The sequence below is a fragment of the Chiloscyllium plagiosum genome, unplaced genomic scaffold, assembly GCF_037043375.1.
Source record: "Chiloscyllium plagiosum isolate Xiang-an unplaced genomic scaffold, Cpla_swu_hap1 HiC_scaffold_19, whole genome shotgun sequence".
Lineage (NCBI taxonomy): Eukaryota > Metazoa > Chordata > Chondrichthyes > Orectolobiformes > Hemiscylliidae > Chiloscyllium > Chiloscyllium plagiosum.
In genome coordinates this window covers 72,805,312-72,820,490 of record NW_028270157.1, presented here as the reverse complement: position 1 = coordinate 72,820,490, position 15,179 = coordinate 72,805,312, and the positions used below count along the sequence as shown (strand labels likewise).

Below are 15,179 nucleotides of genomic sequence, written 5' to 3'. Positions count from 1 at the left end.
CTTAAGTATACTCCTACTTCCTTTATACTCTTCTAAGGATTCACTCAATCTATCCTGTCTCTCCCTGACATATGCTTCCTTCTTTATCTTAACCAAACCCTCAATTTCTTTAGTCATCCAGCATTCCCTATACCTACCAGCCTTCCCTTTCACCCTGACAGGAATGTACTTTCTCTGGATTCTTGTTATCTCATTTCTGAAGGCTTCCCATTTTCCAGCCATCTCTTTACCTGCGAACATCTGCCTCCAATCAGCTTTCAAAAGTTCTTGCCTAATACAGAGAAAATTAACCTTTCTCCAATTTAGAACTTCAACTTTTAGATCTGGTCTATCCTTTTCCATCACTATTTTAAAACAAGTAGAATTATGGTCTCTGGCCCCAAAGTGCTCCCCCACTGATACCTCAGTCACCTGCCCTGCCTTATTTCCCAAGAGTAGGTCAAGTTTTGCACCTTCTCTAGTAGGTACATCCACATACTGAATCAGAAAATTATCTTGTACACACTGAAGAAATTCCTCTCCATCTAAACCTTAACACTATGGCAGTCCCAGTCGATGTTTGGAAAGTTAAAATCCCCTACCATACCTACCCTATTATTCTTACAGATAGCTGAGATCTTCTTACAAGTTTGTTTCTCAATTTCCCTCTGACTATTGGGGGGGTCTATAATACAATCCCAATGAGGTGATCATCCCTTTCTTATTTCTCAGTTCCACCCAAATCACTTCCCTGGATGTATTTCCGGGATTATGCTCCCTCAGCACAGCTGTAATGCTATCCCTTATCAAAAATGCCAGTCCCACTCCTCTCTCGCCTCCCTTTCTATCCTTCCTGTAGCATTTGTATCCTGGAATATTAAGCTGCCAGTCCTGCCCATCCCTGAGCCATGTTTCCGTAATTGCTATGATATCCCAGTCCCATGTTCCTAACCATGTCTTCCTTAATTGCATCATAATTGCCTTTTCCCCCCAGCAATAACTCTTGCCCTGTGGCATGTCCCTTTCGATCGCTAAAGTAAACATAATTGAATTATGGTCACTATCACCAAAGTGCTCACCTATCTCCAAATCTAACACCTGGCCAGGTTCATTACCCAGTACCAAATCCAACGTGGTGTCGCCCCTTGTTGGCTTGTTGATATACTGTCAGGAAACCCTCCTGCACACACTGGACAAAAAGTGACCCATCTAAAGTATTTGAACTATAGTATTTCCAGTCAATATTTGGAAAGTTAAAGTCCCCCATAACAAATACCCTGTTCCTCTTGCTCCTATCCAGAATTACCTTTGCAATCCTTTCCTCGACATTTCTCGAACTATTTGAAGGCCAATAAAAAACTTCTAACAGGGTAACCTCCTTTCCTGTTTCTGAAATGCGGTAGCTAGGAGGGTAAAGGTGGGGAAACCTCATATTTGAAATGCAGGCAGCAGTCTACTATGTGATTCGATTTGATCATGGTTGATTATCGAGCTCAGTACCCTAATCCTCAGCCAGCAACCAATGTCTATGCCTTTCTTGAAAACTAGCAGTGTTTTTGCCCCAACCACTTTATGCCGCAGTGAATTCCACACCCTCGCTCCTCTCTCTGTGTGAAGAAATTCCTCTTTTGAGTCCTAAATAGTTCAGTCATCCTTAAATGATGGCACCTGATTCTGAACTCCCCACCATCAGGAACATCCTTCCTACCCTGTTCTGTCAGAACTTTATAGATTTCTGTGAGAAATAGGCAAAAGAGCATTTTCTGTATGGGATGATTCTATGATTACATGAGTATGAAACAGTTGTTAATTAGTCTATGGTGCAGCTTTCACAATTCTGGCAGAAGCTGCCAGATGTTGGTAAGGAGAACTTTGTCAACAAGGCTCTTTAGCCTTGTCACATCCAGTGCTTTGGTTGATGTTTAGTATTTAATCTGATTTTATTTATTTTGTAAGATGTCATAGCCTTTTGGTACATCAGAATAGCTTCTTGGGCTATATCATGAGGTGGCCACAGTGGCATGGATCTGGATTTAATTCAGGCCAGATTAGATGAAATGGTAGATTGGTTTTTCCAATAGCTGAAAATGTGTTGCTGGAAAAGCGCAGCAGGTCAGGCAGCATCCAGGGAACAGGAGAATCGACGTTTCGGGCATAAGCCCTTCTTCAGGAATCTGCTCTGATCTCCAGCATCTGTAGACCTCACTTTCTCCTCAATGGTTTTTCCAATAGAATGTCAACAGATGTTTACCACAGTCGGCAATGGTTAAACCACCAGGCAAGCTTTTAATTCATTTTTTACTTCAATTATGACATTATCTGCCAGTGATGGAATTCAAACCTGCATCCGAAGTACATTGTTCTCGGTTGTGATTGTAAGCCCAATGACATTACCACTGTGCCACAGGGTTTGGCAGCAATGCAATCTGGGATTAATCATGGATAGTGCTTTAGTACTTTACAGGGTTTAAGATTATTTGATGGTCAGTGGTGAGCATCACTGCTTGAACATCACCTTGCTTGAATTAATTTGTGCAGACCTTGCTTATGGATATCTATGGCCCTTTGTATCAATTTCATGTTCATTGTGCAAGTTCATTAATGTATGTTGTTGCAGTCCTTCTCCAGCCTGAATGATTGTGTTATCTACAATCTTGAGAGTATCAACCATGTAAGAAAAGATTATTTATTGATCTCATGCACATTAACTGAGAGATAACATTGTCAAAAGAAGCTAGAGTGATGGGGAGGGTGGGGGTGGTGGATTGGTACTGGACTATGTCTGAGGCCTTAAAGCAGTAGAATCATAAATCTTAGTTTGGGGCATATATGTGGAAACTACGTGAATTGAATTGATCTCAGTTCACTTTTGAGAGTATTATTCAGCACAGTCCAGTAATGACCTCTGCTTTAAGAAAAATTGTGCCAGGGCGAATTACAAATCGCAAATACAAGGGTAAAGTCACATCAGTCATTCCAGACTATGGGAAGACTCTCCTTTTGGAGAGAGAACTGGTAGTGGTCACCACGCCTCCAGCTAGGGTAGAGGTTGAAGAGGAGACACATTTGTGATAACCTCAACTGGTTGGGAGGGCACTGCTGAGACTGCATCTGAAGTATTTGTGTATAGTATTGGTTTACTTAAGGAAAGATGTAAATGCATTGCAAGCAGCTCAAAAAATTCACTAGACTGTTACCTGGAATGAGGAAATTGTCGTTGGAGAAAAACCTGAAAATTGCTAGTTCTTGTATCACTGGAGTTTGAAGGAGGAAGAGATGACTTGATTGAAACATGAGATCCTATGGCGAAAACTGTTCTCATTTGGGAGAATCTAGGACTCAGGATCGCTATTTTGAAATAAATGATCACCCATTTAAAAAGAGACAAGACAAAGTCTTTTCTTTTGGAGGGTTGTGTGTCATTGGAACTCTTTATTGAAAGGTGGCTGAAGCAGAATCAGGTTGGTAGATTATTGCAAAGTAAGGGGTGGTGAAAGATCACTAAGTGTTGTGAAAGTGTTTAGGGTATGCACAGGTAGCGATAGAGTTAAGTTTTAAGTTTTGTGAAACAAAAGGTTCAACTCGCATGACTCGGATCAGATAAGAATTTACAGTGAGGTGCTGGAGGCAAGAGTGGTGGGTTAACAAGGTGAAAAAGCATTCATTAAGTAAAGCTATTTGATAAGATGAAAATGCATTCGGTATGTAAAGTCAGTTAACCAGGTGAAATGCATTCATTATGTGAAGCCACTTAATAAGGTTAAGAACATTCATTGCATAACAGCAGATGGCTTAATTTTTACTATTGACACTCATTGATTGTAACAGTCACCAATCAATATGTATGTTGCCTTATCTGGATGCTCATCCCTGTAAGTTACTATATAATTAATTAAGAAACTGCTGTTCGAGAGAAGACCGAGAACTCCTGTCCCTGTGCGCATGGGCGATTGTTCTCTCTGCCTCCAGGGCCCGGAATAAAGATGAAGAACGTAAGACTGCACTGTGTCTCTGAGTGTTTTGCTTCGACTGATATGGGGAAGAAAAATGGCACAGCAGTAGTATCGATGGGAATGCAGGTTTGAAATAGGCTGATCAGCCATGATCGATTGAAAGGAAAAGCACAGACAAGCGACTGAATGTCCGGGTCCTGCTTTTACTTCATTTATTGTAGATCTTTCTTAAGATGGAAGCTTTCAATTTCCTCTTCTTTTTCAGGACTGGCAGCCACCATTTGCCTGTGAAGTGAAGAACTTTCACTTTACACCAAGAATACAGCGACTCAATGAGCTTGAGGTGAGAGTTGAATTGCCTTGTGCCTGATGAACTAGGAGCAGTTTTTGTGTGGCAAAAGCAAAGTTTTGCAGATGCTATGAATACTCATGCAGATCAGGCGACATCTGTGGAGACAGAAAAGAGTGCTTTAGTCTGCTTTTCACCAGAGCCTTGAACAGAGGGAAAAGAGGCAGAAAGGACCAGGCAGGTGATTGAGGTGAGAGTATGTAAAGGGGAAGGGTGCACACAATGACACTGTGTGGTGAACGTGGGTGAGGGGGCAGGTGATGGCTTTAGGGTATATAGCTGGGTGGGGATACAGGGCAGTGAACATACGATGGATATGGGTTTTCATCACAGGATGACAGATGAGGATGGAAGAGGTCTTGATGTAATGGAGATGGTGGAGAGATACGAGAGGGGAGAAGAGGACGGTTAATTTAAGCAGCCTTAATGAATTTCTGCAGTGCATCTTGTAGATGGAATGCACGACCACTGAGTATCTATGATGGAAGCAATGAATATTTCTTGGTGTGTGCCAGTCAAGCGAGTTGTTTTATTTTTGATGGTGTCAAGCCTCTTGAGTGTTGTTGGTAACTCTACGCACCCACACTCCTGATTTCAATTGCAGACAGGCTTTGGGGCGTCAAGAAGTTGGTAACTTGTCGCAATATTACTAGACCTGCTATTTGATCCAAAATATATATACTCAGTTCCCTTCATGGTCAATGGTATCTCCTAGGTGGTTGTTAGTGGGGAATTCAGAAATGTTAATGCCATTGCATGTCCTGTTGTGATATTAGTTTCTCTTGTTGACAATGGTCAATGCTTGGCACTTGCGTGGAGTGAATGTTACTTGCCACTTGTCAGCCCAAGTTGGGATTGATGGGAGTGAGCTCATGTGTGGAGTGAGTGGGTTAGAAGTAGAAAAACTTTGGTTCAGATGGAGTTGTAGTGAAGTAAAGTGAAGGAGTGAATTGGGAGTTAGGTAGTGCAGTTTGGAGTGGCGAAGAATAAGTTGGGTATCTTGACGAGTTGTGTGCTTTACTGACCTATACCACTGATTGTATCAAGTGCCAACAATTTTTGAGAGAATTCTTAGAACTTTTGATCTTGTAGTGAGAATTTGCTTTTCCTTCGAATTATGCATTTTCCTGACATGTATACCATGCTGTATTTGGACATGGATGTCTCCAGTATCTGAGAAATCATGAATGGTGCTGTGTTATGCAAGCATCAGCAAGTGTCCTCACTTTGGGCACTGGGGGAGGTGGGAACTGTACAAACTGGCGAGGTTACACCTGGGCAGGACCAGGACTGATGTCCTTGGCGGGGTGGGGGAGAAGGGGGGGATACTTGGTAGAGTGGTCGGGGAGGGTTTAAACTAGTGTGGCAAGGCTACGTGATCCAGAGGAGTAGGATTGTAGATGCAGAAATTGAGGGAGATGTATAAACGAAGGCAAACATTACTAAGAACAAAAACAGGCAGGGAAATGCTGCTGCAAAGAGCAGGGGCATTTGTCTGAAATGCACATGTTTCAATGCCAGAAGTGTAATAGGCAAGGTAGATGAGCTTAGAGCTTTGGTTAATACTTGGAACTATGACATTATTGAAATTACAGAAGCTTGGCTGAAAGAGGGACAGGTGTGGCAGCTGGATGTCCCAAGATTTGGACATTTACAGGTGTGATAGATGGGGAAGTAAAAGGAGTGGGGGAATTGCATTACTGGTAGAGGAGTATCTCTCAGCTGTACTGAGGGAAGAAACATCAGGACTCGTGTAGGGAGGTAATATGGGTAGAACTCAGGAACAGGAAAGATGAAATCACAATGCTGGAGGTATACTATAGGCCTGTCAAGAGCAAGTGGTAGATAGAGGGGAGAATATGTTGACAGACTTTGGAAAGATATAAAAACAGCAGGTTGCTCTTGTAGGTGATTTTAGATTTAGATTTAGATTAGATTTAGATTAGATTACAGTGTGGAAACAGGCCCTTCGGCCCAACAAGTCCACACCGACCCGCCGAAGCACAACCCACCCATACCCCTACATTTACCCCTTACCTAACACTATGGGCAATTTAGCATGGCCAATTCACCTAACCTGCACATCTTTTGGATGGTGGGAGGAAACCGGAGCACCCGGAGGAAACCCATGCTGACACGGGGAGAACGTGCAAACTCCACACAGTCAGTCGCCTGAGGCGGGAATTGAACCCGGGTCTCTGGCGCTGGGAGGCAACAGTGCTAACCACTGTGCCACCGTGCCGCCCCCTTTTTAAATTTTTTTTTTCTTTTTCTGCTGAACTTGGCTGCTAGTTGTTTTGTGGTTCAGACAGTCTAACACATTAACCAACAGGCATTTCCCTGCCTTTGCCCTTCGACTCCTTTTCCCAGTTGTATTCTTTGCCCCATTATTTCCCATTGCCTCCCTTACTGACTTGAATGTCTTTTTAGATTTTAACTTCCCTTATATTGACTGGGACTCACTACGTGCTTGGGGCTTGAATGGGGCAGAATTTATAAGGACCATTCAGCTATGATTCTTGACACAATATGTAAACAGTCCAACCAAGGAAAGGGTTGTACTGGACCTAGTGTTGAGAAATGAACCTGGCCAGGTGAGTGAAGTTTCAGTGGGGGAACATTTTGGGAACAGTGACCATAATACTGTGAGTTTTAAGTTACTCAAGGATAGGGATGACAGTATTCCTTGGGTGAAGGTGTTAAATTGGGGGAAGGCAAACTCCAACAATATAGACAGGAACTGGAGAATTTTGATTGGAGGTGGCTATTTGAGAGTAAATCGGACATGTGTGGAATGAGCTGCCAGAGGATGTGGTGGAGGCTGGTACAATTGCAACATTTAAAAAGCATTTGGGTGGGTATATAAATAGGAAGGGTTTGGACGGATATGGGCTGGGTGTTGGCAGGTGGGACTAGATTAGGTTGGGATATCTGGTCGGCATGGACGGGTTGGACCGAAGGGTCTGTTTCCATGCTGTACATCTCTATGACTCTATGTGGGAGTATTTCAAATGGCAATAGATAAGAGTTCAGGAATGGCATGTTCTTGCTCGAATAAAGGATAGGCATGGCTAGTTATGTGAACCTCGTATGACCAGAGGTGTTATGACCTTGGTCAGAAAGAAAAAGGAAGCATATGTAAGGTCAAGAGGATGGGAACTGATGAAGTACATAAGGAAATACATAAGGAAAGTAGGAAAGAATTTAAACAAGGAATTAGGGCTAAAAAGGGGTTATGAACAGTCATTAGTAATTTGGATTAGGGAGAATCTCGAGGCTTTTTATACATATAGAGGGTAGCTAGGGAAAGGGTTGGCCTGTGCAAGGACAAAGGAGGGAATCTGTATGGAGTCTGAAAAGGCCAGTGAGGTCCTAAACGAATCCTTTGTGCCACTATTCATCCAAGAGAACGATTTGGTGGAGGATGATCTCAGGGAATTGAGTTTCTCAGCCAAGATCCAATTAAAAAGAAAGAAGTGTTGTGCATCTTAAAGTGTTAAGGGAGATGAGTCTCCAGGCCCTGATGGGATCTATTCCAGAATATTGAAGGAGTCAAGAAAACAAATTGCTGGAGCATGGACAGATATCTTTGTATCCTGTTTGCCTACAGGTGAGGTCATAGAGGACTGGAGAATAGCCAGTGTTGTCCCATTGTTTAAGAAGGGTAGCAGGGATAATCTTGGAAATTACAGACCTGTGAGTCTCCTGTCGGTGGTAGGGAAATTATTGGAAAAGATTCAACGGGACAAGATCTATACGCATTTAAAAGCAAATAGACTTATTAGCGATTGACAGCGTGGTTCCGAATGTGGGAAATCATGCCTCGCTAACTTGAACGAGTTTTTTGTGGAGGTCATGAAGATGATTGAGGGAAATGTGGTTCATGTTGTCTACATGGACTTTAGTGAAGCCTTTGACAAGGTCTCATGGCAGACTGACACAAAAGGTGAAGTCACATGGTATCAAGGGTGAGCTGGCAAGATGGATATACAACTGGCTTAGTCATAGGAGACAGAGGGTGGCAGCAGAAGGATGCTCTCCAGAAAGGAGGGTTGTGACTAATAGTGTTCCACACCACAGGGATCAGTGCTACGATCTCTGCTGTTCGTGATTTACATAAATGATTTAGGAGGAAAATGTAGCTGATCTAATCAGTAAGTTTGTGGATGATACAAAGATTGGTGGTGTTATGGATAGTGTGGAAGATTCTCAGGATACAGCAGGATATAGGGCAGTTGGAGGCATAGGCAGAAAAATAGCAGATGGAGTTTAATCGGGACAGATACGAGGTGATGCATTTTTGGAAGGTCAAGTACAGCTGAAAATTATACAGTGAATGGCAGAACCCTTAGGAGTATTGATATGCAGAGGGATCGGGGTGTCCAGATCACTGAAGGTGGCAACACAGGTAGATAAGGTAGTAAAAAAAGGCTTATGGTATGCTTGCCTTTATTGGAATAAGAATAGAGTATTGAGTATAGGATAGACAAGTTATGCTGCAGCTTTATCGGACTTTAGTCAGGGAGCACTTTGACTATTGCATACAATTCTGGTTACCACACTAGCAGAAGATGTGGATGCTTTGGAGAGGGTACTGAAATGGTTTCCCAGGATATTGCCTGTTATGGGGAATTTTAGATATGAAGAGTTTGGATAGACTGGGTTTGTTTTCACTGGAATGCAGGAGGTTGAGGGGCAACCTAACTGAAGTTTAAAGATTATGCATGTGACGGATAAAGTGGAAAGTATGAGGCTTTTTCCCAGGGTAAAGGGGTAAATTACTGGGGGACATGAGTTCAAGGTACAAGGTGGGGGGGGGCGGGGGGAGAGAGAGGAGTTTAAAAGAGATGCGCGAGGTAAGTGTTTCACACAAGGGGGGGGGTGGTGGTGGTGAGTGCCTGGAATACGTTGCCAGAGGAGGTGGTGGAAGTAAACCCAGTAGCAGTATTCAAGAAGCACCTGGAAGAATACATGAATAGGAAGGGAATAGAGGGATTTGGATCCTGTGAAGTGAAGACAGTTTTAGTATGGAAGGGCAAAAATGTGGCAGCAAAGACTTGAAGGGCCTGTTCCTTGCTGTTTTGTTGTGTGTTATTTTTTATTTCTAACCTTTTTATGGTGGAGGCAAGATTATCGAAGCAGCTGAAGATTGTTTGGCCCAGGACACCAGGCTGTTGTGGTGCAACGTTAGTATCAACCTGGGTTCCAGACCTACATGTTGCAGTAGTGTATATTAATTTCTCTGAACAGGTTAATTGGATGAAGCAGATTAGAAAAAAAATACCCTGAGTACTCCAGCTGAGATGACTGATCTCCAACCATCATTGTCTTCCTGGTCCTAGGTATGATTCCAACCAGTAAAAGCATTCCTGCTGATTTGCATTGATTCTAGTTTTGCACAGGCTCCTTAATTCTATGCTTAGTCAAATGTGGCCTTGATGTCAAGAGATGTCACGCACCCTGTATTTCTGAAGTTTTTTTTTGCCATGTTTGAACCAAAGCTTTAATGATGTCAGGCACTGAGTGGCCTAGTGGAACCGTTCCCTCCACGACTACCTGGTCAAGTTCATGCACCTCAAAAACTCACCTTCCCCTCCCGGCACCTTGTCCTGCCACTCCAGGACTTGCAAAACCTGGGCCCACACCTCCCCACTCACCTCCGTCTAAGGCCCCAATGTAGCTTTCCACATCCATCAAAGTTTCACCTGCACTTCCACAAATATCATTTATTGTATCTTTTGCTCCTGATGCAGTCTCCTCTACATTGGGGAGACTGGACGCCTTCTCGCAGAGCACTTCAGAGAACATCTCTGGGACACCCTCACCAATTAATCCCACCATCCTGTGGCTAAACATTTCAGCTCCCTCTCCCACTTTGCGGAGGACATGCAGGTCCTAGGCATCCTCCACTGCCACTCTCTCACCACCTGGTGCCTGGGGGAATCCTCTTCCGCCTCAGCGTTATCTTCAACCCCATAGCATCAATGTGGACTTCACCAGTTTCGTCAGTTCCCCTCACACAACCTTACCCCAGTTCCAACCTTACCCCAGTTCTAACCTTCCAGCTCAGCACCATCCTCATGACCTGTCCCATCTGTCAATCTTCCTTCCCATCTATCCGCTCCACCCTCCTCTCTGACCTATCACCCCACCTCCATCCACCTATTGCACTCTCACCTACCTTCTCCCCAGCCCCACCGCCCCTCTCTTCATTTATCTCTGCATCCCTGAGGCTCCCAGCCTCATCCCTGATGAAGGGCTTTTGCCTGAAACGTCAATTTTCCTGCTCCTTGAATGCTGCCTGACCTGTGCTTTTCCAGCACCACTCTAATCTCCAGCATTTGCAGTACCCACTTTTGCCTAGTGGAACTGTTGTTTAGTGGCAGTGAGCATGTTATTACTGAGCAAGTGCAGTTTGATAACACTGGTGCTAAAAGCAAGTTCTGGAAGATGGCTTTTAGCTGGAGAGGCAGCCATCTCTCGTTCCATGAGGATCACTCTTGCAAAGAAGAATCATAGGACTCAGCATTAACTCTGTGTTTCTCTCCACAGATGCTGGCTGTCTTGCTAAATTGTCCAGCCTTTTCTGTTATATTTCAGTCAGAATGTGGATGTTGTGACTGCCTTTAATACAAGAACATGAGAAATAGAACAGATCATTTGGACAGTTGAACCTTTTTCATCTTTTTTTTGTATGATCATGACTGATCTTCAGATTCCATAACAGAGCAAACATATTTGTCAGTGTCTTCAATATGGAAGAACCACACATCCCTGGAGTAGATAATTCCCAAGATCCACAACTTTCCAATGAAGTAATTTTTCTTAATCTCCATTCCAAATTGATTGGTCCTGTATGCTGAAATGCTGCATATGCTTTGCACATTCGATCTTAGCAGAAGCAACCTTTTTTGTGTTGAATATTATCAAGCTGCTTCAGAATTTTGTACCCTTTTCAATTAGACCACCTTTCTCACTGTTGACCCAGTTTACTCAGCTTCTCATTATAGGATGATCTCCTCATCCCAGGGACCAAACCAGTGAGCCTTCACTATACCACTTCCATAGAATTGTACACCACTGAAGAGACCCATTGGCCCATCAGGGCTACGCTGACATATCTACACTAATCTCATTTTCCAGTGCTCGGCCCATAATCTTGAATCTTAGAACTTTTCAAGTTCTTGTACTTTTAAAATTTCTGCCTCTACTATGCTCCCAGGCAGTGCATTACAGATTTCTCATATCTATTTCTAAACCTCTTGCCATTCATCTATGAAAATTACGCCCCCTTGTTATTGATACTTCCATCTAAGGGAACAGCTGCTTTCTATTCACCATGTCCATGCCCCTCATAATCTCCTCCATCGCCAGACCAGAACAAAACGACGGTTGGAGGAAGAGCGCCTCATCTTCTGCCTAGGAACCCTCCAACCACAAGGGATGAACTCGGATTTCACTAGTTTCCTCATTTCCCCTCCCCCCACCTTGTCTCAGTCAAATCCATCGAATTCAGCACCGCCTTCCTAACCTGCAATCTTCTTCCTGACCTCTCCGCCCCCACCCCAGTCTGACCTATCACCCTCACCTTGACCTCTTTCCACCTATCACATTTCCGACGCCCCTCCCCCAAGTCCCTCCTCCCTACCTTTTATCTTAGCCTGCTGGACAAACTTTCCTCATTCCTGAAGAAGGGCTTATGCCTGAAACGTCGATTCTCCTGTTCCCTGGATGCTGCCTGACCTGCGCTTTTCCAGCAACACATTTTCAGCCCTCATAATCTTACACATGTCAATCAGGCCACCCTCCATCTTTCTTACTCGAAAGGTAACAACCCGAGCTTATCCATCCTCTCTCCAAAGTGGAAATGTTCCATCCCAGGCAACATTGTAGTGAATCTCCCCTTCGCCCTCTTCAGTGCAATCACATTCTGGTGATTGCAAGGTGATCAGAACTGCACACACTACTCCAGTGTGGCCTAACAAAAGTTTTGTATAGCTCTAGAGTAATTTCCCCATTCTAATAATCTATATCACAGCTGATACTGGCAAGTGTCTTGTGTGCCACCTTAACTACCATTTATTTTGCCTGTGCTGCCTTTTACAGGGATTTGTGAATTCCCTCCCCAAGATTCCTCCTGCGTTTCCTCGTGTCCTGCCATTCATTGAGTCCTTGTCTTGTTCTTTTTTTCTGAAGTGCATCACCTCACATTTATGCAGATTAAATTTCTTGTACAACTGATTTTTCCCATCTGATCAATCCATCTGTATTATCCTATAACCTAACATCTTACTCATTATCAACCACCAACAGCTAATCTTTGTGGCACTTGCAAATGTACTCATCATCTCTTCTACACCTTCACCAACATTCTCATGAATATTGTAATTAGATTAGATTGACGCATACACACCTCCCATTGTTGGATCCAACGTGCCGCATTACCCTGGATCTGAGTCTTTGTAACTAGAGAAAGTGAGAATTGCAGATGCTGGAGGTTTGAGTTGAAAAGTGTGGTTCTGGAAAAGCACAGCAGGTCAGGCATCATCCGAGGAGCAGGAGGAGATGGTCATCACGAATGATGAAGGGCTTGTACCTGAAACGTCGATTCTCCTGCTCCTCAGATGTTGCCTGACCTGCTGTGCTTTTCCAGAACCACACTTTTCAACTCAAACCTCCAGCATCTAGCACTATACTTTCCCACTGATTCAGTCCCCCAGGTGGATCTTTGTCAAAGGCAATCCATATGAACAACATCAACTAGACTACCCTCATCTGTACACTTCATCACCTCTTTGAAAAATTCCACTGGAGTTGTTAGGCAAAATCTCTTTCTGACAGAGTCATGTTGACTATCCCTGATCAAAGCATGCCTGTCCAAATGGAGATTAATTCTTTTATTTAGAATTTTCTCCAATAGTTTCCCTACCACTGACATAAAGCTAACTGATTTACAATTCCCTGATTTGTCCTCCCGTTCTTGCTTGTGGCCAGAGGGGAATTAATACTTTGGGTCAATGCCCCTGTGTTTTCTTTCCTCACCTTCCACAATAGCCTGGGATACAACTGAACTACTCCTGGATATTTGTCTGTTTTTAAACCTGGACCGAAGGGTCTGTTTCCATGCTGTACATCTCTGACTCTATGTCTCCTCCTCACTCTCTGTATCAATCTGCTGAAGAACCTCGCAGTACTTTTTTTTTCAAGTTCTGCACCTGCATCGTTCTCTCCCTCTCCCCAAGCGGCGGCGGTGCGAAACTAATCATTTTAAAACTCAACCAATGTCCTCCAGGTCCATGCACAGATTTCTCCCTTGGTCCCGAATAGGTCCTACTCTTCTCCCTGATACTCTCTACCCTTGATGTACTTGCAGAACAGATTGGGAGCCTTCCTAATCAGTGTTTTTTTTCCATCTCCCCCACTGTTCACCACACCAACAATTTTGATTTAATCTGCAAACTTGACTCCAATATTCACATCCAGTGCATTAAGATAAATGACGAAAAGCTGTGGACATAGCACACTGCGGGTCACAGGCCTCCAGACTCGACAACAACCCTCTTCCACCACTTTTGCCTCCAACCGGCAAACAATTTTGTACCCAATTGATTAGCTCCCTGGATTCCACATGATCTAACCTTCCTTACTAATCTACCATGCTTTGCTGAAGTGCATACAGAAACATAGAATCCCGATAGTGAGGAATCAGGCCATTCATCCCATGGAGTGCACGCTCCCCTCCAAAGAGCATCCCCATCCCCACCTACCCTATCCTATGCTAATCCACCTAGCCCTGCACATCACTGGACTCCATGGACAATTTAGCATGACCAATACACCAGCCCTGCACGTCTTTGGACAGTGGGTGAAAACCGGCATACCTAGAGGAAATCCACAGAAACACAAGGAGAATGTGTAAATTCAACACACAGTTACCCAAGAGTCAATTTGAAACCGGGTCTCTGGTGCTGTGATGCAGCAGTATTAGCTACTATGCCACCCGTGTGGACACTGTCTACCACTCTGCTTTCATCAATCTTCTTTGAACATCTCCTCAAAAAAAAACTTAAGTTAGTGAGGCATGATTTCCCATGCACAAAGCCATATTGACAATCCTGTCTTTTCAAATACATGTAGATCTTGTCACTCAGAATCCCCTGCAATAACTTGCCTAGCACTGACATAAAACTCACTGGCTTTTCCTTACAAACTTTCTGAAACAACAGCATCATATTGGCCACCATCCAACTTTTTAGCACCTTGTATCTCAGCAAGGGGCCCAGCAATTTCTTTCCTAGCTTCCTATGAAGTTCTAGGATACACCTGATCAGGTCTTGGGGATTTATCTACCTTTGTGTTTTAAGACTTCGAGTACCTCCTCTCCTGTAAGAGGAACTCTTTTCAAGACATCATTATTTACTTCCCCAAGGTTCGTAGCATCCATGTCTGTAAATACTGATGTGAAATTTCATTTTATATTTCACCAATCGCCCATGCATTCCACATAAAGACCTTGTTGATCTTTAAGGGGTCCTATTCTTTCCCTAGTTACTACTTGGCCCCTATTGCATTTGTACAATCTGTTTGGATTCTCCTTATTTACCAAAGATATCTCATGTTCCCGTTTTGCCCTCCTGATGTCCCTCTTAAGTATATTCCTATTGTCCTTATACTTTACAGATTCACTCCTTTTTTTAAAAAATTGAAAAGAATCAAAGCAGCTTGTGTACAGTACCCAAAATACCACTCAAAATACTGTCCTTATCCCTCTACTATCATCATTAGGTTTAAATAGTTGACTTCAACCATTAAACAGGAACTTCTGATAGCTTCTTCCTGGAGTTTCACACACTTACTTTTAATCCCAACTCTTCTGGGAGCTTCTTGCTGTCTACATC

At 43.5% G+C, this 15,179-nt stretch overlaps 1 protein-coding gene across 1 annotated transcript in view; it reads left to right on the top strand.

The window, feature by feature from the left end:
* kdm5a (lysine demethylase 5A) overlaps positions 1-15,179 on the top strand; it is a 209,557-nt gene that overhangs the window by 29,432 nt on the left and 164,946 nt on the right. Inside the window, exon 2 of the mRNA XM_043708905.2 lies at positions 4,198-4,275. Within this exon, the coding sequence (XP_043564840.1) occupies positions 4,198-4,275 (78 nt within the window). The remainder of the gene's footprint in view (positions 1-4,197; positions 4,276-15,179) is intronic.